At 29.1% G+C, this 26691-nt stretch overlaps 1 protein-coding gene across 1 annotated transcript; it reads right to left on the bottom strand.

Moving 5' to 3' along the window:
- Window positions 1-621: 621 nt before the first annotated feature.
- On the bottom strand, window positions 622-19859 carry LOC130674428 (uncharacterized). Its single transcript, XM_057479756.1, has 3 exons — window positions 19274-19859; window positions 13699-13790; window positions 622-6003 (listed from the first exon to the last, which is right to left on the bottom strand). Exons 2-3 carry the CDS (start codon window positions 13741-13743, stop codon window positions 4348-4350), a joined length of 1701 nt encoding a protein of 566 aa, XP_057335739.1. The 5' UTR covers window positions 13744-13790; window positions 19274-19859; the 3' UTR covers window positions 622-4347.
- Window positions 19860-26691: the final 6832 nt, after the last annotated feature.

The following is a 26691-nucleotide window of genomic DNA, read 5'->3' as shown; positions in this document are numbered from 1 at the left end:
TCACGTTCGAATAACGGACTCACCGCCGACAGGCTTGAAACGATTTATCTGCTCATACCGCAATTTGTATGCTAATTACGCAAATTAGATGTACTTGTGTTGTTATACAACTTACATACATATATATTTATTTATATATATATATCATACATACGTACATATTAATACACACATATATACCGTGATATACATACTCAATTGATAATAAATTATACTTTTATTATTATTTTATATCAATGTTAATATTTATCAAATATATATATATATATATATATATATATATATATATATATATATATATATATATATATATATTCTATTTTTTATTCAGGCGCGTTAATAATAAATATGTGGCACAATTATTAATAATAATTTTTTTATAAAAATTTATATAAAAAAAAAAAAAAAATAATAAAATATTTCAAGTCTTATGTCAGTTTGTAAGAAGAAGAAATTATTTTTTTTTTATAAATGAGTTATTTTTAAGCATAAAAAAAAAATATTAATTATAATATATGAGTAAGTATATAGTTTAGTAGTTATATATTATATATAATTGACAAGATAAGTTTATTTAATATTATATATTATATATATATTTCCAATAAATAATTACTGGCGACTACTACGTATAATTTATATAATTATAATTTAATTGAAACGTTCAATATATATTTTATTACTGAGACCAAATTTTGTAATGGAATTTTTAAACGGAACTTCATAAGAAGAGATGAAATAATCATTAGGTTAAAATTATCAATGTATGAAATTTGAAGAATCCAAATTCGCTATGATTTTTTGTTTCAAATTTTGACTAGCGCCATTTTTACTAAAAAATTTTTTCTCAAATTTTAATACTTCGAAGTCAAAAAAAAATTTCTATTATAAAGAACTTGTCCACTTGCTTTTCTTTTCAGTGGAGAAGAAAATTGATAATTTACGAAATCTAATTTTGGTCTGTATAAAAAATCAATATATTTCTATATCGATCTAAATAAAGAACAAAATTATTCCTACGTAACCTCGAATGCAGGATTTAAATCTCCGTACTTCGCCTAATTAATAATCTACAATTAACTTCAAAAAATTTTTAAATAAGGTAAAAGCCCCTATACTTGCTCACTTTTCATTGGAGTGACATTAAATCACTCAATATAAATTAATAAATAAAATGAAAAACCAGATTTTTTTTTATAGTTATTTTTTGAAGTTTCGAGTATTAGAATAAAATTTAAGTTTGAAGAATAATCTTGATAATTAATTATTATTAATTTTTTAAATAAGGTCCTTGAGTGTACCCATAGTCGCTCACTAAAAGTTGTCATGTACTATTACTCGATCAACACATGGCCCTATAGTCGCTTAAAGACAATATCAATTAAACTATGATAAGTTTATTGATTTGGACAAATAATTTATAAATTATACTTCTTTATTCTTTCATAATATAAAATTTCATGAATTTTAAAAATGTATTTAATAAGATATAGTTATAACAATTCTTAAAAAATTTAACGTACCCTAAATTTAATCTAACGAATGAACGTTAAAGTAAAAAATGCCCGGCTTTGCGCGATTTTGAAAACAGTCATTTAATTTAAATTTATAATCTATTATAAAATAATTTGATACATCATATTTTAATATATTTAGATTCATGAATAATTATTTATCACTAATAATATTTTTAGTTGTAATTTTTTTTTATAAAAATTATAAAAAAACGCCTTAAACCGTTAAAGTGAGCGACTAATGGTACTGAGCGGGTATAGGGGCTTTTACCTTACCTAAAATATATAATAAATTTTTTAAAAAATAAATAAATAAATTTGTAACACAAAACTTTATTTTATTTAAAAACTTTCTTACTAAAATTTGAGTAATAAATTTAGACACTCGAAATTAGGTCTCAAAATTTTGTGAAGTAATTGCATAAAAAATAAAATAAATATTTTTTTAAATAATAACAATATTGCAAGAACGACCTCAAATTAAAACCGGAGCACTTGACCCATTTAAACGATTTAATTTTGATTTAATCACCTCTATATTACCGCCTGACAACTTCAAAAAATAAAGTCCTATACGATGATAAATAAAAATATAATGTTACAATTAGTTACACTATATACCCCCATGAAAAAAATATATAAATATATATAAAATATGTATACAAAATGTATTTTTAATAGCTAACTTATTGCCAATTTTCGTATATATTTTAAATGTAATTTCCATATATTAATAATATATCTTAAAATATATAAGAAATACATGTATGAAAATATGAAAAAAATATATATAAAATATACACGAAAATCTGTCAAAAGTTTGCTACTAGAAATATATTTTTTATACATATTTCATATATATTCATATATTTTTTTCAGGCGATCACACTAGTGGTCCCTCTTAACCCCATTATCCAAAAATTTTTATCTCAGATAATTTGTTCGTCAACAATTTTTTTATTTTACGATTTAAAAAAAAATTTTTTAGTTACTAAGGAATCATTTGGTACAAAAATATAAAAAATGGTTTTTTTGTGGGTGGACACGTTATTGCATATCTGCACCCATATATCATACTAAAATAATCCATTTGTTAAGCACGAGTCGACGTTATAAAATATCCAGTTGGCTCACTGACCCCCCTATCGGGAAGTCTCCCTTTCACAAGATCAGCCTAAGGGTCAGGTGCGCATCCTCTTTGAGGTCACGCGCAAGCATTAACAATCATATGTGTAATGGGATTTAAATATACACATGTACACACATTTCAATCCATACTAAACATACATCCATGTATACATGCTTATACCATGTACTCTTAATATATATATGTATATATATATGAAATCGTGCCTCCACCAAGGTATTTTATAGCCTCGAGTGCACCACGTACGTCACGACATTCAACGAGCCGTGTAAGAATGAGGTAGGACGAACGTTTTACCAGCGACACATATTATTACTATATATAAATATAAATAAGGGGAAGCCGGCCCAAAATGGGGACGTTAATAAAATAATGATGATTTTATTTTTTATTTAAATAAACTGCAACAATTTTTTAAAAATATTTATATTTTTTTTAAGGACGCGTAAAAGTTAATTTGAATTAAGTGCCTCGATAAAAATTTATAAAATAAAATTTTTTATATATGTATATATATAGGTTGAGTTATTACTTTTTAATCCACGGTGTGTAAAAAAATTTATGTCTCTACGTGTATCGTGTTATAAAAAATTATATAAGATGAAGAATATTATTATTTAACCCTCAGCGGTCACACTGGCGGGAATTTCAATGTACAAGGATCTAGAGGACATGGCGTCTTTGATCAGCTGTGGAAATTTGAGTGATAAAAATTTTTATAAAAAATTTAATAGAGATTATTTTAGAAAAGGGAAAAATTTCCTATTGGAGATTTTAAAGTTGGCATTATAAAGTATGATTGGTTTTTTGGCAATATCTCTGTAAATATTGAGTTTTTAAAAAAATTGCACGAGACCTTTTTTGTAGCTCTTAGAATTTTCTACAAAAAAGAATCTCTGTATTTTTTTCAAAAATTTGAAAGTTACTGAGATATTTGGAGTTTAAAATTGCAGGAATTAGATACAGGAATTTTCGGTTTGAATTTCTGTGGGTGATGTTTTTTGCTAATATCTCTGTAAATATTGAGTTTTTCAAAAAATTGAATGAGACTTTTTTTGTAGCCCTTTAAATTTTCTACAAAAAAGATACCCTATACTTTTTTCAAAAACTTGAAAGTTACTGAGATATTTGGAGTTTAAAATTGCAAGAATTAGATACAGGAATTTTCGGTTTGAAATTCTGTAGGTGATGTTTTTTGCAAATATCTCTGTAAATATTGACTTTATCAAAAAATTAAACGAGATCTTTTTTGTAGTTCTTTAAATTTTCTACAAAAAAGATACCTTATACTTTTTTTCAAAAACTCAACAGTTATTAAGATATTCGGAGTTTAAAATTTGAAAAATTAGATTCCGAAGTCCAGAGTTAAAAATGACCATTAAGGGTTAAAATAATAATCTTGGTGGTTCAAAAATAAAATTTAAAAATTTCTGCAGTCATATTTTCAAATTTCAAACCCTAGAGGCAGTCAATATCTATAATAAAAGTATATATAGATATAGTATTTAGCTTGATTCGCTCTAGACAATCAAGATTGTTGCTGAGTTTAAATTTTTTGCCAACCCATTTCACCCCGTTCTTCCCCATACATTAATCCCCGATTCATAAATTTATATACAAAATTATAAAATAAATAAGTATAAAAACCATTTTGATAAAATGCTTACAATAATCTTAACTAGTCGCCTAAGAATAGAAACACGTTTTAGGTTTTTTCGTAACATAAGCAGCTACAATACATTTCTTTTTAGTGGTTGGTCGTAATCTAATCCACAAATACGCAGACAGTATGCATGAGAACAGTAGAATAGCTAATAATATAATCAGAGTAAAAGCAAACTTAGGCGTCGTCATACAGATCAACGTTGAAGAATTTGGTGCTGCTTCGCGGACAGGAAAAACTACAGTTTCGTCCTCGTTATTGTTGTCCTCCGTCTTTTCGTCGATGGCAAACGTCAAATCACCTGTAGAAACGACTCTAATAATACGATTGACACCAACAGTCGTCAATGACGAAGTAGTGGGCGCCAGAGGGTTTATTTCTCTTGATTTACGTCGTCTTTCGTCCCGGGGACGACCAGCACCAGCTTGAAGGTAAGCTTCCAACGGCAATGGCGGCGGTAATCCATAGCTTACGTCAGGATGAGAATTCTCAAGTAATCCTGGTCCCGGATCAAGTGGACCATTTTCTGAGCACTGATCCGGACAATGGTAGCGACAAATTTGTATCGTACATTGAAAGTGTACTTCCATTGAATCGGGAAATTTAAACGCTTGGAAATGAGCGTAAGATAGAACTGAAGCACTGGCGCCAAAATTTTTAATTTTCGTAAACCGCGACATCAATTTTGGCCGAGTAATGCAACCTTTCTGATCGACTAATTGAATTGGTGCGCGTTTACCATCGTGCGCCATACAATTACGCACAAGCATATCGAATTTAGCTTCATCATCTTTGATAGCGAGTACCATGGTCATGGTCTGGCCAATTTTAACAAGTCCGGATACTTCTGAAGCCCACGGTCCTTTGCCGACTTGAATCTGCATCCAGCAACCGACATTGTCACCAGCGAAATCGGCGCGTACAACATCCAACATATCAACGGGAAATGGACGAAATGTTACCGACTTTTCATACAAGTCGTGCCAAGTACATCGCAATTTACGTGCTTGATCCCAGACTTCTTGAACTTGTGGATCATACTGTACGACGATTATGTTTTCAAAGTATGTTCCCGAACCGGATTCGGCTCCATAACCGTACAGACCGTTTTCGGTATTACCCGCGGTACCACACGCATGTATACCAATTTCGAAATTAACCGACGTACGTCCCAATCCCGCGGGTAAGTGAACACAGTTAATGTTACTGTAATGCCCTTTACTAAAGACTATTCCGTAAAATGGTTTGTCGAAGCCGAGAAATATCTTCATTAGATTCTTCTCACATTTAACGTCTAGCGATACTATTTTAGGCATATCGGGCGAGGATGCTGGCCAATCATTGCTTACGCCATTTCCGGTCGTAAAAATCTTATCAAGGGCTTCTGTTTGAACCGGTTTGTTGGACGACTGTGGGGGCGGTGGAGGCGGACCATGATAGGCAACATTGTGACGATTTTGACCGACACTTCCACGAATTGGTGAAGATAAACTATTACCGGGGTTGTTACCACCTGGATTATTGGGATTGTTACTGTTGCCGGAACCAGTAGCGCCGCCCAGGGACTCCAGAGCCAGTTGATCGGCTGTGTTCGCATCATCTTGACGATTTAATGATGACTCGGAACGATTATCATCGCCGGGAATGGCTTCTACTACTTCTACATCTTCCGATGTCACCTGCAACATAATTTTTAAATAGATGTTATTGTTATATTTGTGTAGATCAATATTTCATGGGTTTTTTCCTGGGGTCGCAGTCTAGAGGAAGGGGTAAAAGTACGCGAGATAAATTAGTTTAGATCTGCATTGAGCTAAACCATTTATTTGGGTATTTCTGTTGAGACATTGCCTTTTTAAAATGGGAATTATCGCCGTTATACTAAATTTTTTAACTAAGTACATACATATATGTTCTTATAAATCGCTTTATTAAAAATTCCGATTAAATCCCATTGGAAACAGAATAGAGTTCAAATTTGATTGAACGATCATCAAATCAAATTATTCTTTAGTTTTCGAATTGATCGTAAACTTTCAGATTATTCATAAATTCTTGCAACAGGCAAATTTTTTAAATTCAAATATTCGTAGGTCGGTTCCCAAATTGTAGTAAATAACTATTTGGGTTACAGTCCTAGATATCCTATTGTTAATAAGCATCACAATAAAAACTAGTCAAAATAACCTGACACAAAAATGACTATTTACAAAAATAACCAAACACAATAATAACCTTGTAATAAAAACTTATTGCCACTATTGCATATCAATATATCTCCGCATGAAAATATCATATATGGTAAACATATATTAAAAAATATATGTTACAGATATAAATATATATATATATATATGTGACAATACATGAAATCTTATATAGAACTATATATAGATTTTGGCCGATTTTATTATATTTTGATATATGTTTTCTCTTATATGATTTCATATATTTCCGTATAACTTCAATATATTATTTATATATTTGAAAACTTATAATTTTAATAAACTCAAAAATAAATGTTATTCATATATGGAAACAAATAAGAATACATATATAATTCATCATTATATGGCACGATATATGTACCATGTATTTAACTTTATAAATTTTTGTGTATTTTTCGATATATAGAACCATATAAGTTTCCCCATATATGTAAGAATAAATAAAATCTATTTTTTTCTGTCTTCCTCTCTCTGTTATAAAATTCAAAGATTGTGTTCAGAATATATATATATGTGTGCTAGCTTACAAATTTACATATATAATTGTCAATATATGTAATACATATATGTGCTAACTTATAAGTTTACATATATGATTATAAATATATATAATACATGTATTAACTTATAAACTTACGTATATAATTAATTATATTAAAACTTACTATATTATATATCAGAAAATATATATCGTTTTTGGCCACTTATATGGTCCCATATTGATTATATATTCTTCCACATATATTCATCATAAATGGTATTTTCATGCGGGTCAACTAATTAATATTCTTCTCACTTATTTTACCGACAGATAGCAACAAAAACATAGCCACCAATCAGCAACCGTAATATTGTATCGATTTATATCATATCGATTGGATATTAATGTATGCAGATATTATTAACTCGATATTTTATAGTATACAGTTTTTATTGTTATGGTTATTTTTGTATGGGAAATTTTTATTGTGATATTCTGAGCGGACACCAACTATTTGATAACTAATAATTTAAAAAAGAGTATTGAACTAAAGCTATGTTCGTCTGAACTAAATGTTGTTGACTTTAAAAACGAGTGCCTTGAAGCTTCAACCTGATGGTTCGTAGAATCCGAACGGAAAAAGAGCAAGACAAATATGGTGATAGCAGATGAAAAAGAAGTTGAGGAAGAGGATAGGTAGGGCAGCGCCGGAATAGGAACACAGACAGTTGATGCGACTAGACTAGATTAAATGCAGCCGAGACTAGACTCTGGATTGCCAAAGCAGAACAACTGGAGAAGAGAATTACACTGTACTGTTGCACGGTAATATTACTTTACTCGTATTCTTACGTTGTGAAGGTATAGGTATGGAATTATTCTGAGAGTCTACACACCAGACAAGAGTAGACCAGACTAGGCTAGACTGATTGCGTCACACTTGACCCTCAAGCGTAACGGGCTCCATCTGTGTTTGTAGAGTTATACTACAGGTCAATCGGCCACTGTTTACTAGATAAACTCACCTCATTTTTAATAGTAATCCTTATATATATTTAGATACGGGGAATTCGTAGAAAATTATTTTTTTAACAAATTTTATGGTAATATTGACTAGTTGGTTTTTATTACTTATGTCGATAGATCGATTTATAAATAATAAATATATTGACGGCCTCGTACACAAAAAAAAAATGTTTCTTTGCGGAAGTAATATTTTGCATTATAAAATGAAATAATAAGTATAAAAAAAATTATTCAAGAACTATTTTGCTAGAAGTTAAGTTATAAATTTATCACTTATATATGTAAGAAGGTATTACAAAAAAAATTTTGAGATTACATTTGAAAACTAAAAAACGATTAAACAATTTGTCAAGAGCTGAAAAAAAGTTGACGGGCCTAAGAACACAAAAACTTGAATTTTTCAAAATTAAATCATAATGATTCCAAATTTTGGTCAGGCTAAGGCTCAATGTATAAAAACATAATTCCAAGGGTACGACTCATTTTTTCAAATCCTATTTACAGCGTTAAATTAAAATTATAAATAATAGAGGTAGAGTTCCGGAAGTAGGACTTTTTATAGGAAATTTTGTTCTCTTTAAGAATCTTTTTTCAAAATTTCTTAATTATTAATATTTCCGAATTATTTGCCAATAACTAAATATACACGAAAAATAGGTGCTGCAGCAGGACGCAGTTCTGTGGGAGCAACAAAACAAGACCCTGTTGCAGCAACAGGACTTTTTTTTTATTTTTCTTTCATTTATTAAGTTCATATGCCAATGCAACATCCGAATGGCAAATTGTACATAAAACAATAATACAATCATGTAATTTCAATAACAATATAAGAACAATGTAAGGAACAATTTAAACATAAATTTAGCAATACAATAGAACAAACAAGCCTAGTTACTGCTATTTAATTCAAGATCTAGGAAATAATTAAACGCTTTAATTTTAAATATCTCAACAAAAAGTGAATTTACGAGATCAATCGGTAACTCTTGCCATAGACGAATAGCTGGTACAACGAATGATCGCTCGTAGAAGGTAGTGGCAAAATTTGGAATTTTAAAAGAAATATTATTATTCTTCACTGCTAATCTATTTGAAATTTTCCATTACGAAAATTTCGAAAAAAAATTCAAATTTTGGAAAAATGTTCACATTCTAGATATGTCCTGATGCTGTAACACGAAAATCCTGCTGCACCCATACGATAAAAAATATATATCCGGGCAAATCTGGAATTTGTCGCATATATGCAACATATACATAAATATATGCAGATTTGCCCGGATATATCCGCATATATATTTTTTTCGTATGAGTGCAGCAGGATTTTATCCTGTTGTTCTCACAGGACTGTGTCCTACTGCAGTTTCTATTTTTTTTTTGCATGTATGCTTTCCTTCATCTTAATTTGTTAATAACTTTTGCAATTTTTGTACATTTTTTTAGACGTCATTCCGAATCCATTGAACCATCGCGCATATTTTTACGAGCTTTATATCGAATTAGAACCGATTTGAACTTTTGAACCCGACCACTATGGACCTCACGCCCATAATTGCATAGTGATACCCGCAATAAATTTTTTCCGTGTACATCCATGTGTGCGGGATAAATTTTCTGGGGTTAATTACTTAGTATCTATTATTATTAATACGAAGCGGCATTTTTATCCACTTTCATTAATTAAAACATCCGTACTATTTATTAAGCAAACAAAGTATCCACTTAAAAAATAAAAAAAAAACAGTTATTATCTTCTATTCAATTGACAATAAATATCTAAAAAAAAATACGTAGTTTTTAATTAAAGAAATAAAAATAATCGAATTTCACATATAAGTAAAATATTTACTAAAAAAGATTTATGATTATTTTCCAGTTAATCTTTGAATATATATTATTTTAATCTCTGTTTTCTTTGGTTAATTTATTTGCCGTCCGATAGCACGTGGACTAATATAACCGGTATTATAGTAATCATTTATTTTATTTTTTTATATTGACACGAAGAAAAAAAGAAGCACAAGCCAACGGAATATTTAAAATTACAATCGAACGGTTTTTTTCTTGAATTTTTTATTTTTACTTATATTTTTATTAAATCTTCTCACGTTTTTTAGGTTAAATCGTTATCAGGCGCGCATAGTTTTTGAATTAATTTTTTTTTTATAACTGTCTTATTGGTTATATTAGTCACGTATCTATTTGACTATATAACATATATGTTATATATACTTTTGTTTCATGTTCTAATGTAAGTGTTACACTTTTTTATAATAGTAAAATATTATAATTTGAAATAATATAAAATTTTACTAAATCTTTTTGTTTATTGAAATCTTATAAATTTTTTATTTAATATAAAAATAAAAATATTAAATTTTTCAGTCATTAATAAAAAAAAATTTACAGTTTTTTTTTTTCTAATAATAATAGGCAGCACAAATATGAAAGAATAATTAAATAAGAAATTTAAAAAAGTATGTTAAAATAAGCATAAAAAATAATAATTTAAATTTGAATATGGTAAAGATTCTCTTGACATTCTAATGGCTGTTCTCTATGGATATATATTTTTATGTGTATAACGGCATTATTATAAGAATATTCTTTTTCATTAAATACGACTTAGAATTCTTTTTTTTTTATTTTTTCATTTATAACATTACAATGATATGTAGGTTACACAAAAATATTATTATTATTATCTATATTATTAAGAGAATAAGGAAAATTTTGAATAATTTTTTTTTTGCTTACCCCTAATATAATATCAAATTCATATAATAACAAAAAAATATTGATGCTCTTTTCTCAAGAAATTAGTAATTAATAATAATAAAATAATTATTTTTAACGGATTTTTTGAACCAAGAAATTTTTGTTTGGATGATAGTTTTTTTTTCTCAGTGTAGTATTGTTTTATGTATGCGATCCCTGATTATACAACTGAATTTGACCGAATTAAAAATTTTAATTCTGTCGAATTCTGCAAAACAGAATTCAACAATTGAAAATTTCAATTCTGTTCTATTCTGTTAAATTCGGTAAGACAGAATTTAAAAGAATTCAAGGATTATTTTTAAATTAAACAGAATAAAAGCGATTTAAAATTTTTGAATTGGTTTGAATTCGGTTTAATTCGGAGTCAGAACCAGAAATCAGAGGATTATTTTCGAATTGAACAGAATAAAACCGATTTAAAAATTTAGAATCTGTTTTGATTCAGTTTAATTCGGAGTCAGAACGAAAAGTTTGAGAATTATTTTCGAATTAAACCGAATAAAATTATTTTAATTCGTTTCAATTTGGATAAATTCTAGTTTACCTGCCGAATTAGACAGAATTCTTTTTTAAGTTAGGTACCGAATTAACAGAATTTATCTGAATTATATAGAATTAAAAATTCACTTCTGTTTAATTCGGTCGAATTCAGTTGTTTAATTCGGGATTGTTTCGGCATATATTCCCGGATGTATATTTTTTTGTATGGGGGTTTCCCCGGATATGTTCGGTTCTGAAATATCTGAAGCAGTGCCAGGCTAAATAATTAATAAACTTCAACAGCTGAATTTATTTACCCACAAAACGGTTTTTAAATTTACTCTTTTAGTGTGCGAAAAGTTGCACATAGCTCTTAAAATTTTCAGACATCCAAATTTTTTGAAAAATGCCGGGGGGAGGGGGGTCAATCTACAGATCCAGGGTTTGAAAAAATTTTGTAGGTAACTCCAGTTTAATGTTACATGGCAATTTTATAAATTTTTTTCAAGCAATTGTGAGTGACCCAAATTACCCCACAATGTTTGAATTGTCTGTGTAATTTTTTTATAATTTCCGGGACCTATTTTGTAAAAGAATTTTTTCTACTCAGTATTTTATTGTTGAATATAACTATCGCGCTCTATTACAATTTTCGCACCTTTTTGCGACCGGAAGTAACTTTTTTTTCTTGAAATCTGTTATTAGAAGAATAATAAACATTTTTTAACCTCATTAATAATTTCAAGATCACCGATAATTAACCAAATATTAAAATCAAATTTCTTCAATAAAAATTATCAGAAACTAGGTCAGTCGTACCTTAATGAAATTGTAAGTAATTTGTGTATGAAGCATTAATGCCGATCGTTAGTTAGGTTTATTAAAATATTTTTTGTGAAGATGTTAAATATTATAAACATAAAATGAAATTATTTCCGGCTGCCGGATCTTGTGTGATAAAACTTTTTTCCCAGGTAAAGTTTAACTCCAAGAGTTAATAAGATATTACTTCGCGTTAGCTCTGCTCGAACTCTACAGAGTTTTTTACAAGATATAATTATCTGCACGGAGGATCCGTATCAAAAAATTCATCGTGAATATAGTTGTTGCAGCAAGTGAGATCTTGTTTTTTTTTTTTTTTTTACTTTTTAATTTTTTTCCAAACCAAACAGAATATTTTTTAGTCCCATATATATGGAAAAATATATAACCAATATAGGACTATATAAGTGGCCAAAAACGATATATATTTTCTGATATATAATATTGTAAGTTTTAATATAATTAATTATATACGTTAGTTTATAAGTTAATACATGTATTATATATATTTATAATCATATATGTAAACTTATAAGTTAGCACATATATGTATTACATATATTGATAATTATATATGTAAATTTGTAAGCTAGCACGCATGTATATATATTCTGACCACAATGTTTGAATCTTATAACAGAGAGAGGAAGACAGAAAAGAATAGATTTGATTTATTCTTACATATATGAGGAGACTTATATGGTTCTATATATCAAAAAATATACAAAAATTTATAAAGTTAAATACATGGAACATATATCGTGCCATATAATGATGAATTATATATGTATTCTTATTTGTTTCCATATATAGGGGAAGGGGGGGGGGGGGCAAAATGGGATACCCTCAAAATTTCGTCAAAATTTTTTTTTCTCGAAAAACTTTCGAAAATGGTCAAAAATGACATCTGGTATCATTTTACACTATTAAAAGCTAAAAAAAAACATTTTTATATTTTTTGCGAAAAGTATAATATTGGCGCCAATTTCAAATTTTGAAAAGAAATAACAAGCAAAAACTTCTTTAAAAATATGTTGAGAGTAAATTTTATTACTTACATCAATTTAGAAAGACATTATTACATCAATTTTATTCACTTGAAAAAAAAAAAAAAAAAATTTACTTTTTTTTGGGGTATCCCATTTTGCCCGCAGAAAATAAAAATTTTTTTTCTGATGGCAGTCTAAAATTCGTTATATTTATTTCAAATAGAATCAAAATGAAGCCAATTTACGATATTTATGTTCCTAAAAACTAAATTCTTCGTTAAGTATCCCGTTTTGCCCCCCCTTCCCCTAAATAACATTTATTTTTGAATATATTAAAATTATAAGTTTTCAAATATATGAATAATATATTGAAGTTATACGGAAATATATGAAATTATAAAAGAGAAAACATATATAGAAATATTATAAAATCGGCCAAAATTTATGTATAGTTCTATATAAGATTTCATGTATTGTCACATATATATTTATATCTGTAACATATATTTTTTAATATATGTTTACCATATATATTTTTATGCGGGATAATAATAAACTTTGACTTACCCCACCAAGTAGGAGACATATTAAAATAATATGATAAAACCGCATTCCGTGATTCCGTAATACTGATAACTTTTTCACACCAATTTGGTTCTCTGAAAAAAAAAAAAAAAATGATTAATTATTAATTATATGGATAAAAGAAAATTATCTAAAAAATTAAATTGATATAATAAATATAAATATATATAAGTGTAAAAGCTAACACAGCACACCTGTACGATTATCTTCTTGCAAATTAGTATATATTATAAGAACTTTATGAACGAAAAATATTCAGGTTTGTTTGATCATTATTTATCAAGTAAAGACACACAACATGAATACAAGAATAAGAATGAGAGGATAAAGAAGAATAAGTCGATAAAAAAAAAAAATTAACCATGTGTGATCCGGTCTTCGCATATACTACCGTCCCAAATTCCATAACTCCGTTATTTTTCTAGAGGAGAAGACGATATTTTCGTATTAAAATATAAAGATAATTTTATTGAATGATTCTCAATCAGTTGTTATTATTATTATTATTATTGCTATTATTAATTATGTTTTTGATCGTGGGAACGGGAATAGATAATGATAGATCGACCGAAATAAAAAATGAGTAAAAAAAAAAATTGAGACCTAATGCGAGTCGATTTAGACAATAGAAGATTTATGAAAGTAGGACTGTTTGAAGTTGTGACTTGATATTAAGATTGATATAATGGTTGTGATAATAATAATAATTATTATTATTACGAAGAAGATGATGATGTTGCTCAAAGGCATGTGCATAACATGCGGCCTACTAACTCAATGAATTTACTCTCATCGGTCCTACTTTCATAAGTAAATTCCGCACGTGACAATAACTTGTACTCATTTGCATTAATATCATTATTATTTCACATATGGTTATAATGGTAAAACAAATGGATAATAGATTTCTATTATTGGATACAGAATTTTTGAGACCGTGTTATTAGAAACGTAAAACACGATCTGGGACAAAAGGTGTTAGATCACCGTAGATCTACATTGATCTATTTTGATCTCTTAAATGGAAAAAATTGATCTATGTACGCTGACTAACAATTCCGGTTGATGCCAATTTGAACTTGAAAGCGAATACTAAGATAGCAAAAATTAAAATGAATACCGAATCTGTTCATATTTATGATTACGTCTGATTCAAAATCTGAACAAAGTCATTAAGAAGTTCGCAAGATGTCAAATGCATTGACCGAATTCAATAAGACCCTTCAGAAGAGTTCTTTTTTATGACAGCGAATAGGATTGCTGTTAGAATTCGTTTATCTAACTTTGCAGAAACATCGGCATGGATATTTCAGTTCTGATTCATTATCTCTTAATTTTGACTTTATGAAGAAGTTACAAAAATGAATACATCAAGATGCCCGAAAACTGATGTCTTATTAATGGCGTTTTCAAGAAATTTTAATTGGGCGTTCTTGAAAATGATGTCTTAAGAAGCTATTAGAAGACTTCTTGAAGACGCCTTCTAAAAGACATTGTAAAGAAGTCATTCTGATTTGAATGCTGCCTAAGCGTTTTGATTGGTTCATTTGAAACCGATTGAGATCGGAATGATTCTAATCAGAGCAGATCTAATTCATATTTTTCCGGGGCTCAATTTTTCGATTTGATCGAATTATGAGCATTCACATGGAGAGAAAATGATAGAAATAGTTCTCCTGTCCGTATGATAATGGAACATGAAGAAATAGTTTCTATAGACACATGAAAATGGTTCCTGTATTATGGAAAATGCTTCTATAAAAACAAAAACAGTTTCCTAATGTAGGTAACTAATTTCGGTGCATATGAATAGTCTTAGAAATACTTATAGGACCAGTTCCCATAATGTACAGAAATGGTTGCTATCTATTAGAAATAGATCCTTATGGAAATGCAAAACCATTGGTCACTAATTGGTCATAAATGGTCACTAGGTTTCATAATTGGGTCAGCTAATTTACTCTAAAAATTCTGAGTTAAAATTTTCAAGGTCATTAAACAGCTGGCACCATAAAATCGATCGAAAAATTCTTCTCAACTGTCAACTAATTGTTTTTCTCTTACGTTTCGCGGATAAAATAAAACACCGACCGTTACTGCCGAGTAGTGATCTAACCAAAAAACCTAGAGCAGTAACCAGTGATGCACTCACTGTTGTGCGTTACAGTTAAAATTCCTGTAAAATGAGCAACTATTCTGATGTTCCGATATTAGAAGTTTTTTTATGCATTGTAATTATAATTACGGTTGATTTACTTTGCCCAGAATTGGAATTTAATGGGCCATAAATTGAAACACAAAATTTTTTAAGGTTAAGTATTGTTTGCTTATGTACAGCCTAAATTTGAAGTAAATCAGTCCAGTGGCGAGTAAATGTTTCGTGTAATCCCAAAAAAACTCTTTCAATAAACCGGCGTTTAAAGTTTAAAGTACAGATATATAATATACTTAAGTGCAATGTACCAATGCGGCGAATTACTTAACAACCAATAATTTTGGTAGTTTCATGAACTCCGACTTCAAATTATCGAAATATTTTGAAAACATGTAAGTAAACGGTTGTGTTTTAAAAATTGAATTTTTGACCGAAAATAAAAAAAATGTAACTCTTAAAATTATCGACATACTTAAGGTAAAAATTGTATAAATGTAAACTTGTTTACTGAAATTAAATCGTACATTTAATTCAAATATATTTATACTGTAAAACATTCGTGAAGTATAATATCAAAATTATCTTTAATTGCTATACAGATAATGTACAGAAAAATTAAGGCAAGCATTTTTTTTACAATGGTGGCCTACTTTAATTAATTCAAATAACCACCCGGAAAAAATCGGCATGCATGATCAAGCAAAATTCAGGCATGACAAAACACGATTTACGGAGACTCATGTCTGATCATGCAAAATCATGTTTAATCATGCATGACTGAATATGAATTTGCATGATCACCCGGAAAAAAATCAGCATGCATGATCAAGCAAAATTCAGGCATGATAAAGCACGATTCATGGAGACTTATGCCTGATCATTCAAAGTCATGTTCAATCATGCATGATCATGCCTGATTTAGCAGAGCCATACTCAGTCACACATGATCATTATTTTTCCCACTATCCATTATCATACATGATCATGCATTATTGAGTATGACTCTGCTAAATCAGGCATGATCATGCATGATTGAATATGATTTTGCATTATCAGACATGAGTCTCTAGGAATCGTGCTTGGTCATGCCTGAATTTTACTTGATCATGCATGTTGATTTTTCGGGTGATCACGCAGTCATATTCAATCATGTATGATTCATGTAGAATTGTGCCTGATTTTGCATGATTTATGTAAAGTCGTAATTAATCATGCATGACCATGCATGAAAAGGAATGAAAGGTCATGCAAAAACCTGCATAACTATGATTTTGCATGACCATGCCCAATCATGCATGATAATGTTTAGCGGGAAACTAATGGTCACGCATGACTAAGTATGACTTTGCATGGTTATTTTTTCGCGGAAAACATTTAAAAAAAAAATTTAGTGAAAACTCTAATTTCCTGCACTATCTAGAAATAGTATCTCATTTTAAATAAATATACTGTATATATATTTAAAATTGATTCAATGTAGTTTAAAATATAAAAAAAAAATGAGGACACCATGAGACACGTGGAATTGTCATAAAAATGAGTAAAGTTATGTATTTATATCGAGGACAGAATTGATTATCCTGAATTTAAGTCCCAATTTTAAGTCTTAAAACATATACCAGCACGAGGCGAGGAATAAAAATGAGCTGAGCACGAGCAAGAATATAAGTGACTGCTAAAGAGTAAGATGATGAAGCACAAGTATAAGACGAGGACGAAAACGATAAAGAAGAAAACGATGAAGAAGATACTAAAAATGCCCTGAACACCAATAAAACCCGTTATATGTATTTGGCAAGATGCCCATTCCTTTTCCGCGTACCTAATTCGTTAAAATGTTTAAGCAACTGGATATATATTTAAAAACAACCGACCACTTATACAAACGATCATCATCATCATCATCATTATCATTTTCATCTTTATCTTTATCATGCCGATCGTTTAATTCCCTATTTGACTTGCGAATAATTTAATTCATAAATTTTATAAATTCTTTTTCTTTTTTTTTTTTTTTTTTTTCAGATGAATTGGATTATTAAACGATCGCCCATTTATTTAACGCTGGTCCACAATTCACGTTCGTCCCTTTCGGTGCTTACTATACTGAAACGGGTTCATATTAAAAGACATAAGATCCATGAGAATTGACCTGACACCTCGTAAACTAAACTAAATCTTTCCTTGTCTTAAAAAGCTGCTGTTTACTCGAGTCTATTTCCTCTTTAAATAAATCATTGAAAAAAAATAATTTGTATCGATTATAAAAAAAAAAAAAATATATAAATTGTCGGTTAAGATAAATGAGAATAATGAGGTTATGGATAAAAAAAATTTTAAAGTGTCCTAGTGTCCCAAATTTAAAATATTTCATTGATTATTTTTATAACTGAGATGTTAATCTCTAATTACCACTCCAACGAATTCTTCGAATTTTAAACTCGAAATATCTCAGTAACTATCAGGTATTTATAAAAAGTATAAGATACCTTTTTTTGTAGAGAATTTTAAAAGCTACCAAAAAGGTTTCTTACAATTTTTTTGATTACTCAAAATTCACAGAGATATTTGCAAAAAACCAATCACCTAGGTAATTTTAAACTCCGAATTTCGATATCTAATTTTTCAAATTTTAAACTCTAAATATCTTGGCAGCTATCAAGTTTTTAAAAAAATTATAAGATACTTTTTTTGTACAGAATTAAAAACGCTGCAAAAAATGATTCTTGTAATTTTTTTAAAAACTTAATAGCTGCTGAGATATTTACAAAAATCAATTAACATCTTAAAAATCAAATTCTTTTATCATTCCAATATCAAAGTAAATTCATTTCCTCATAATTAGCCACCAGTTGTTCTCAAAAATATTAAAAATTCCCAAAGCTATGCGTATTTTTTCTCAAAAATTCACCTCAACCTTAAAACCAAAATTTCTTTTAAAAATATTAAATACTCAAATTTCTACAGCTGATCAACGACACCGTGACCGACAGACCCCGCGACTCCGTTACAATTCCCGCCAGTGCGACCATCGAGGGTTAAGTGTCCCAGTGTCCCAAATCAAATCTCCCATTTATAATTATCACTACTTCGATATTTAATAATCAAATCGATAAATTAAATTGTTTTTCTAAGATTTTAAAAAATACCATTTTTTTTTTTTTTTGGTAACGTGTAATTTATTTTCAATTATCCAGCCGATAGTGGCCATCAAATAAATCTTAATAATTCACATCCAATTAGTCTACTCTCGTGTTCATTTAATAAATTCAAAGCTCCATTTCCGCACCAGCGATCAAGTTAATCGTCGCGCTAATGACTAAATTAATTAATAATCACTTTCAATTACATCAGCCTTTAATTTAAAATTAAATTTTTTAAAAAGATAAAAAAAATACGTACCTCCTTTTACAAATTATCACTCCACTCTAATCACTGTCACAAAAATTCACTCGAAATAATTTTCAAATTTTAAATTTAAAAAAAAACCTTCTAATTTTGAAAAAAATTTTCTATCATTGAACTGAAAAATTTTTATCACTTGACTTTTAAAAAAATTTTTTGTCACAAGCGGATTTAAAAAATTTGATAAATTTTTTTTGAAGGATAGTCGAGGAATACAAGGAGTTAAAAAATAATTTTATTAAATTTAGGATGGTGATGATGCGTGAACACTGTAACTGATGGAGACGAAGAGTAAGAATGGAATACACCTGTCCGATATACAGTGTATACTATAAGATCGTGTGTCCCGCCCCCTGACCCAGACACACGACGACAGTACAGTTATATAGGTCTCTGAGGTATATCGTGGTATCATATCGTAAAACAGGCATACCTTACATTGAAAGAGACCCCCATCCCATACCAGTAGTTTAAACGTAGACGTGTCCCAGCCAGAGTCAGACTGTGTCAGACTTTGCTGATGGCACACTCAAATATACCCTAAGTAAACAAATAAATTTATAAGTAAGTAAGTAAGTATGTAAGTATGTAAGTAAGTGAGCAAGTACGCGAAGAGAAGGAATAGTAATGATTACCATTCTGCATAGTAACCAGACTCATTTTTTGTAAAATGGTAAATAATGCTCTGTAGAATAAAATTAATTACCATTTTTCTGGTAATGATTCCCAGGTCAAAAATAAAACTTGATTCAGGCTCGCTTCACCTTAGTTTCTTTTGAAGTTATCGATTTGCCGACGATTTTTCGATAAGATTTCGACTTTTTCGACTTAAATTAATTTTTTTTTTAACTTTTTTCATCTTAGTTTCAACTTATTTCAACTTATTCGTATCCCGTATGAAAAAACAATATATGGTTAAAATATATAAAATCATATATGTTTGCAACGAAAAATATATGATATATTATATTGTATATTATAAAAAGTCATATAGAGATTTTCGCCGATTTAATATAAAATTATATACAGTAGTAAATATATGTATTCCATATATGTTTTTTATATTAAGCTATATATACATTTACATTAACCTTATAATATATTGTATTGATATATTTCCTTTTATATTGAAAAAATATAAAATTTGTATATGAAATGAAATATATGGTAGCATATAATTTATAATATATATGGCACCATATATTTTCTTTGTTATATATAAGCATATATTTTATTCGGATTATGTATATGTATATGGATATGCATAATCGCATCAAATTAACTAATATTGAAAATTTTAACTGCAATTTAAAGAGTATATTAAAATTTAGATCTGATTTAATTGGAGTTAATCATCCGAATAAGAAAGTTTTCTTTTCCATACACAACATAAATATATGTTTTTATATATGATAGAAATATATATTTTTATGTATGAGAAAAATATAGTTTCCGTATATGAAAAGAATATATATTTTCATGTATAATAAAAATATATTTTTTGTATATGATTGACATATATTTTTATACATGCTAAACATATACGGACTCGTATATGATCAGTATTATATTTTTTAATATAAAAAAAATATATCAGAAAATATAGTTAAATTCGCCACATATATTTTCTGATATTTATCATATATCTTTACATATATTTTGACCATATATGTTATTTTCATACGGGATTTTTTGATCTTAGTTTCAACTTATTCGTCGTTATTTTGAGCACGATAGTCATTCACCTTACTTTTGACTTGCTGAACCAAGTCGAAAAAAAGTTATTTATTCGCCTTACTTCCGCCTTAATATATAAAAATTATTTCACCTTGGTTTTGACTTTGCCGCCTTATAATTTAAGTCGAATAAGTCTAAACCAAGTCAACTTCGACTTGATCTTGACTTTTTTGCCTTAAAATTTAAGTCGAATAAGTCTAAACCAAGTCAATTTCGACTTGATTTCAACTTTTTCGTCTTAAATCGTGACTAAGTAAGCCAGTTAAGTCGAAACAAAGGCGAAAACTCAATACATTTCATATCTTCGTAAAAAAAAGTCGAGTTTGTCTTGTGAAAAACGGCTCCCAATTTCGACTTGGTAAATCAAGTCTACATCAAGTTTTATTTTTGACCCGGGTTACTATGTTACATTGAAACAAGCAAAATGGTAAAAATCGCTATCTGGCATGGAAATCAGGGCTATGTAGAATGGTACTTAGTCCCATGCTTAGCTGTCATGACAGTTTAATAAATATATAAGACAACGAAGTAAATCGATTGTTTATTAGCAAATTTTATTTATTTATATATTTATTTATTCATTTATTTATACTTATTACAAAAATTAGTAAAATGATAATGACTCTAGGATTAATCCCGTCAGAGCCCGTTTACATAAAAGAAAGATACGCCAGCAGCTCATACAATATATAATCAATAAGATTAACAATTATAGATTTAATTACATATATAAATTCAGTTACTATGTATCCTTTTTTCTAGTCGCATTAAATATTTATAACACAGATTCTTAAAAATACTCAAGCTTTTAGCTAATGTTATTTTTATAGGTAAGGAATTCCAGAAGTTAATACCTGTTACTAGAAACGACTTTTGATAAAAACATTGGAAATCGTCAAAATACATGTTAAGCTCATATATACTGATTTAAAAAAAATATTTGATAACGATTTAATCGATATAACTGTACTATTGCGTCTTGATGAAATGAATCGATAATTCAACGAGGAAAGTAGTGGAACGAATGTTTCTTGTAGGCTCAAATTATAAATAATCTCGCTTATTCAAACTTTAAATAACTTAAGCAGCAATCCCTATCTAAAATTTAGTGAAATACTATATCTATATATTCGTTACTTTTTCCAGATTTCAACAAAATTCCTTTTTAACAATTGAGAAGCAGCAAGTACATTTGTATGAAATCATTATCAAATATTTTCTTTTCTCAAAACAGTACATAGAAGCTTGGCGTATATTTTGACGATTTCCAATATTTTTATAAATTAATGCAGTGATTATATGTCATCGCAGTTTGTACATGTACTTGGCACAATATTATACAGCTTTGATTTTTTCTTTAGGATAATAACATTACTTGCTAGTCACGCATATCAGATTAATAATTAATGACTGAAAGTGTAGCGACGTAGAAATTTCGATAAAATATTAACGTGTAAGCTGAGGTTAAAAAAAAAATTAGTTGGCTTTTGGACTCGGAGTCTCCTAGTCAGCACTTACGAGTGGATGAATAATACTTTCAATGACTAAATTAATAATAATAATAATTGTTTGTGGGATTCAAAATTTGGTTATTGGAAGAATAGAAACTACATCTGAAGATGGCGTTGATTTATTCAACAATATGATGGTAAATAAATGTATATAAATAATGAGCATATTAATTTCATAATTTCTTATTTTTTTCGATTAGAGGGATTTGTTTGAAAGTTGCGGAACGGAATTAGGAACAATCGGATATTGGGCTAATGGAGAAAATTTCCAATTGCCAAATGAAATTAATGATGTTGTCGTGTTTAATGGAGACACACTAACTAATAAAATAATAGCACATCAAAAAATAAGATTTTTCGTAATAATTTCCGATAACAATACCAAATTTAGTGAAACGGAATTCGATGAGGCAGAGCTGGCACTAAAAATCAAGACGATGTTTGTATTTGATAAAGATCTAACCTGGAAAATAATGAATTTGTTTCAGGATTATGAAATAAACTTTGAAAATTGTAAAGTGTACCATTGTTCAATGTCAAAAACCGAAGAAAATACAATTGATATTATAACATTGAATACGTTTGCTGATTATGCACCGCCATTTTGGTTAAAAATACATGATTATTTTGATAATAATCACGTTCACTGGCGATATTTTCGAGGTCATTATTCCAAGGAAAATGGGTTTAATTTGAATGGTAGGTTTTATTTATTTAACGAAAATACCTTCCTTTTTTTTTTTTAATTTTCAATTTCCTTAGCGGGAAGTTAAAGAGTAATAATTGATATTTATTTTGAATAGGTTCAAATATATGTGATAATATAATATTTGATCGTACAAAACATCTAGATGGCTACGCAATAAAAATATTAAGAGCACCACAATATGATTTAGATGCAGTCGGCCGGGTCGATGAACAAATAACGAAAGACACTAATCATTCTTATGTAACCGATAAACTAGGGTTAATGATGGGAAGAGTAGGAAGGTGGCTAATGTCAACTCTAAATGTATCTTTAAATATAACTTATGTTTTCTCTGGAGTTGATGGGAAACATTTAACTAATTTGATCGACGAAATTTTGCGTAGTAATGATGGAATAGATCTGGTACTAGCTCCTGTTACATGGATAGTTGGCGATGAACTGCCGGATATATTCGATACGTATTTTTTATCATATCCACTAGAAATTACTCACGACGTTATAGTAACTCACAATCGCGGACTAATGACACCATTGGAAAAAATGTTTAATTTTTACGGCTGGTTAACCATCATTGCAACAACAATTATTATGCTTATGGTATTTGTTGTTATTTATTTATCAAACAAAACACAAAATAGCTCAAGATTATGGTTTTCTATCTTTGAGTGCCTAAGACTGCTGATAAATAATTCAATTTATACCCGGACGGACACGGCAAAGATGCGAATATTTTTTTCCGTAATCTTTTTATATTTTCTTATATTACAATCGACATTTTCTGGCCATCTGGCGGCATTTTTAACAAAACCCGAGTACAGGAAAAATGTTGAGACCCTAGATGATCTGGAAGACCCGCGTTATACAGTAATTTATGCTTATAATCTTTGTGAAGATTATATTACAAATCCACTTTTGCTAAATAAAACAATATTTAGCGAGATAAATTGTCCTATTGGAATGAATGAATCTATTGCTTGTATTGATGCTTATAACCAATTAAGTGACTTAGTTATCAAATACAAATTACATCTTCCTCGGAATGTTGTTACGTATCATTTGGAATCACTGACAATGCGTGCTAATTGGCCATTGATCGATCGAGTTAATAATCTCGTCATGTGGTCTCACCAATCATCTATTTACGAAAAAGAGCTCGAATTGTTGGATGAAATGTTATATCGTAGTTTTGGATTAACCAAAGATAAATTTATCAACGAACAATCAACGCCTAATTATTACCGACCGATAGAATTTGAAGATGTCACCTTTGCATTTATTTTCCTGGCTATTGGTTTGATTGTTTCATTAGTGAGTTTCGGTCTCGAATTGTTAAACGAAATTATTAAAAGTATACGTATAAAAAAACATGGAGAGCAATCGTAATTTATATACGCATTGAAATCTTCTAATTCTGGCAACTACTCGAGTACTTGGACGTAAATTTTATATAAAATGTTAAAATAGCTTGATAAATGTTTTGTGGATTTTATAAACTATTTGATGTCAATAGTTTAGTCAATAATAGTAGTTTATCTATCGGGTGCGATCGTGTTCAAAATGCGAGGTGTGAAGATTGGTGCCCGAGCCGAAGGCATCTTTTGTAACAAGATGGCTTGTTAAATGACTTCTATACTTTTCGGTCGTTTGCGATAGCACATGTAACCAATAAATATTTTTTGATCCGTTGATGACGTCACTTCTGATACAATCAGGTACACGGAGAAAATTTAATGGTACTATTTACAATACAAAATTTGTAATTTTAACCATCTAAAATGGTAATAGCATTTTATCACCGGTAAAATGATTAGTTTTACTATTAGAATTGATAACAGTTACAATTGATGATGGTAATGTTTACTATCGAAAATGCTAATTGTAATTATCGAAAATTATAATTTTTACAAAAGAAGATGGTAATACTTACCCTTCAAAGTTGTAAAAATTCTTAACTAAGAATGTGTGTGTGCTCGCGTGAGTGTGTGCATGAGTGCGCTCATGCGTGTGTGTGCATGTGTACGTGTGGTCGTGCGGATGTGTGTGCAACCGTGTGCATGTGTCTGCGGGTAAGTGTGCACATGGATGCGCGCGTGTGGGAGTAAATGTGCATATGGATGCGCGTGTGTGGGGGCAAGAGTGCGGGTAAGTCTGCGCATGTGTGGGGTAAGTGTGTGCATATGTGGGGTAAGTGTGCGCATGTGTGGGGTAAGTGTGCGCATGTGTGGGGTAAGTCTGCGCATGGATGTGCGTGTGTGGGTGTGAAATTAATCACTTCCCCAGTTAATCAAATTACACATAGACAAGCGTCTGACTATTACGTTTATATTTTAATTTTTTATTAGCTTAGATGGTCATCATTATTTTGGCTAATAGTAACCATTACCATCAGGTTATTAAGAATTACGATTTTTTATAATAGTAGTAATTATTTTAGATAATAACAGTTATCATTCTGGTTATCATAAATAATTGTAAACTTTACCATACAGATGGTAGCCACTACCATTCAGATTGTTTATTTAATAATTTAAATGATATTATCAATCATATAATTCAGTTTAAAAATTGTACTATAACTTGATGGTAACTTTTACCATAAAATTTTCTCCGTGTATCTTTTTTACCAGCTGTATCTTATCTAATATTTTTAGCTGCCGACTATAGGCGCTAAATGTCGTACATTTCAAGTGTCTGTCACAAAAAATATATTATCAACTCTAGTAAACAGGAAATTTTCTCTATGACGGATTGAACCGTTCTAGAAATGAAAAAAACATTTATGGTAATAAATTATGACTTTCAGTAAATATCAAAGGTTGCTAGATTGACGCGACATAAAGTTTTCTGCTTGTAGTTTTATTTAATAAAAACCTTTTCATTAATTATTTCTAATGAAGAGGGGTTCAATCGTATAGATAACCCTAATGATTAATTTTTTAAATGTTTAGTTGACGATATACTGAAACTAACGAAGCGATTGCGATAAATTATGCAGTTGTAACAAAATACAGTACAGTTGAAGATTATATAAACAGTATATATAAGCTTGACATATATTTTGACGATTTCCAATATTTTTATAAATTAATACAGTGGTTATATGTCATCGCAGTTTGAACACGTACATGTCGCAATATAATACAGCTTGACGTTTTTGTTGGGATAACAATATAACTTGCTAGTCACTTATATTAGATTAATATTTAATGTCTAAAAGTATAGCAACGTAGAAATACGAAGTGAAACATATTTATTTTATTTGAAACTTTATGACTATTACGATTTCGATAAAATATTAGCGTGTAAACGGAGGTTAAAAGAAAATTTAGTTGGCTTTTGGACTAAGAGTCTCCTAGTCATCGCTTACAAGTGCATAAATAATATATTCAATGACTAAATTAATAATAGCAATAATAATTGTTTGTGGGATTCAAAATTTGGTTATTGGAAAAATAGAA

This window comes from Microplitis mediator, chromosome 1 (genome assembly GCF_029852145.1).
Source record: "Microplitis mediator isolate UGA2020A chromosome 1, iyMicMedi2.1, whole genome shotgun sequence".
Lineage (NCBI taxonomy): Eukaryota > Metazoa > Arthropoda > Insecta > Hymenoptera > Braconidae > Microplitis > Microplitis mediator.
The sequence above is the reverse complement of the archived record's forward strand: the minus strand, read 5'-3'. Positions and strand labels throughout refer to the sequence as shown.

Coding starts and splice junctions, on each gene's coding strand:
- LOC130674428 (XM_057479756.1), bottom strand. CDS start 13,743: ATGCGGTTTTATCATATTATTTTAATATGTCTCCTACTTGGTGGG. Junction 6,004..13,698: donor TATGTCTCCTACTTGGTGGG/GTAAGTCAAAGT, acceptor ATTATGTTGCAG/GTGACATCGGAAGATGTAGA.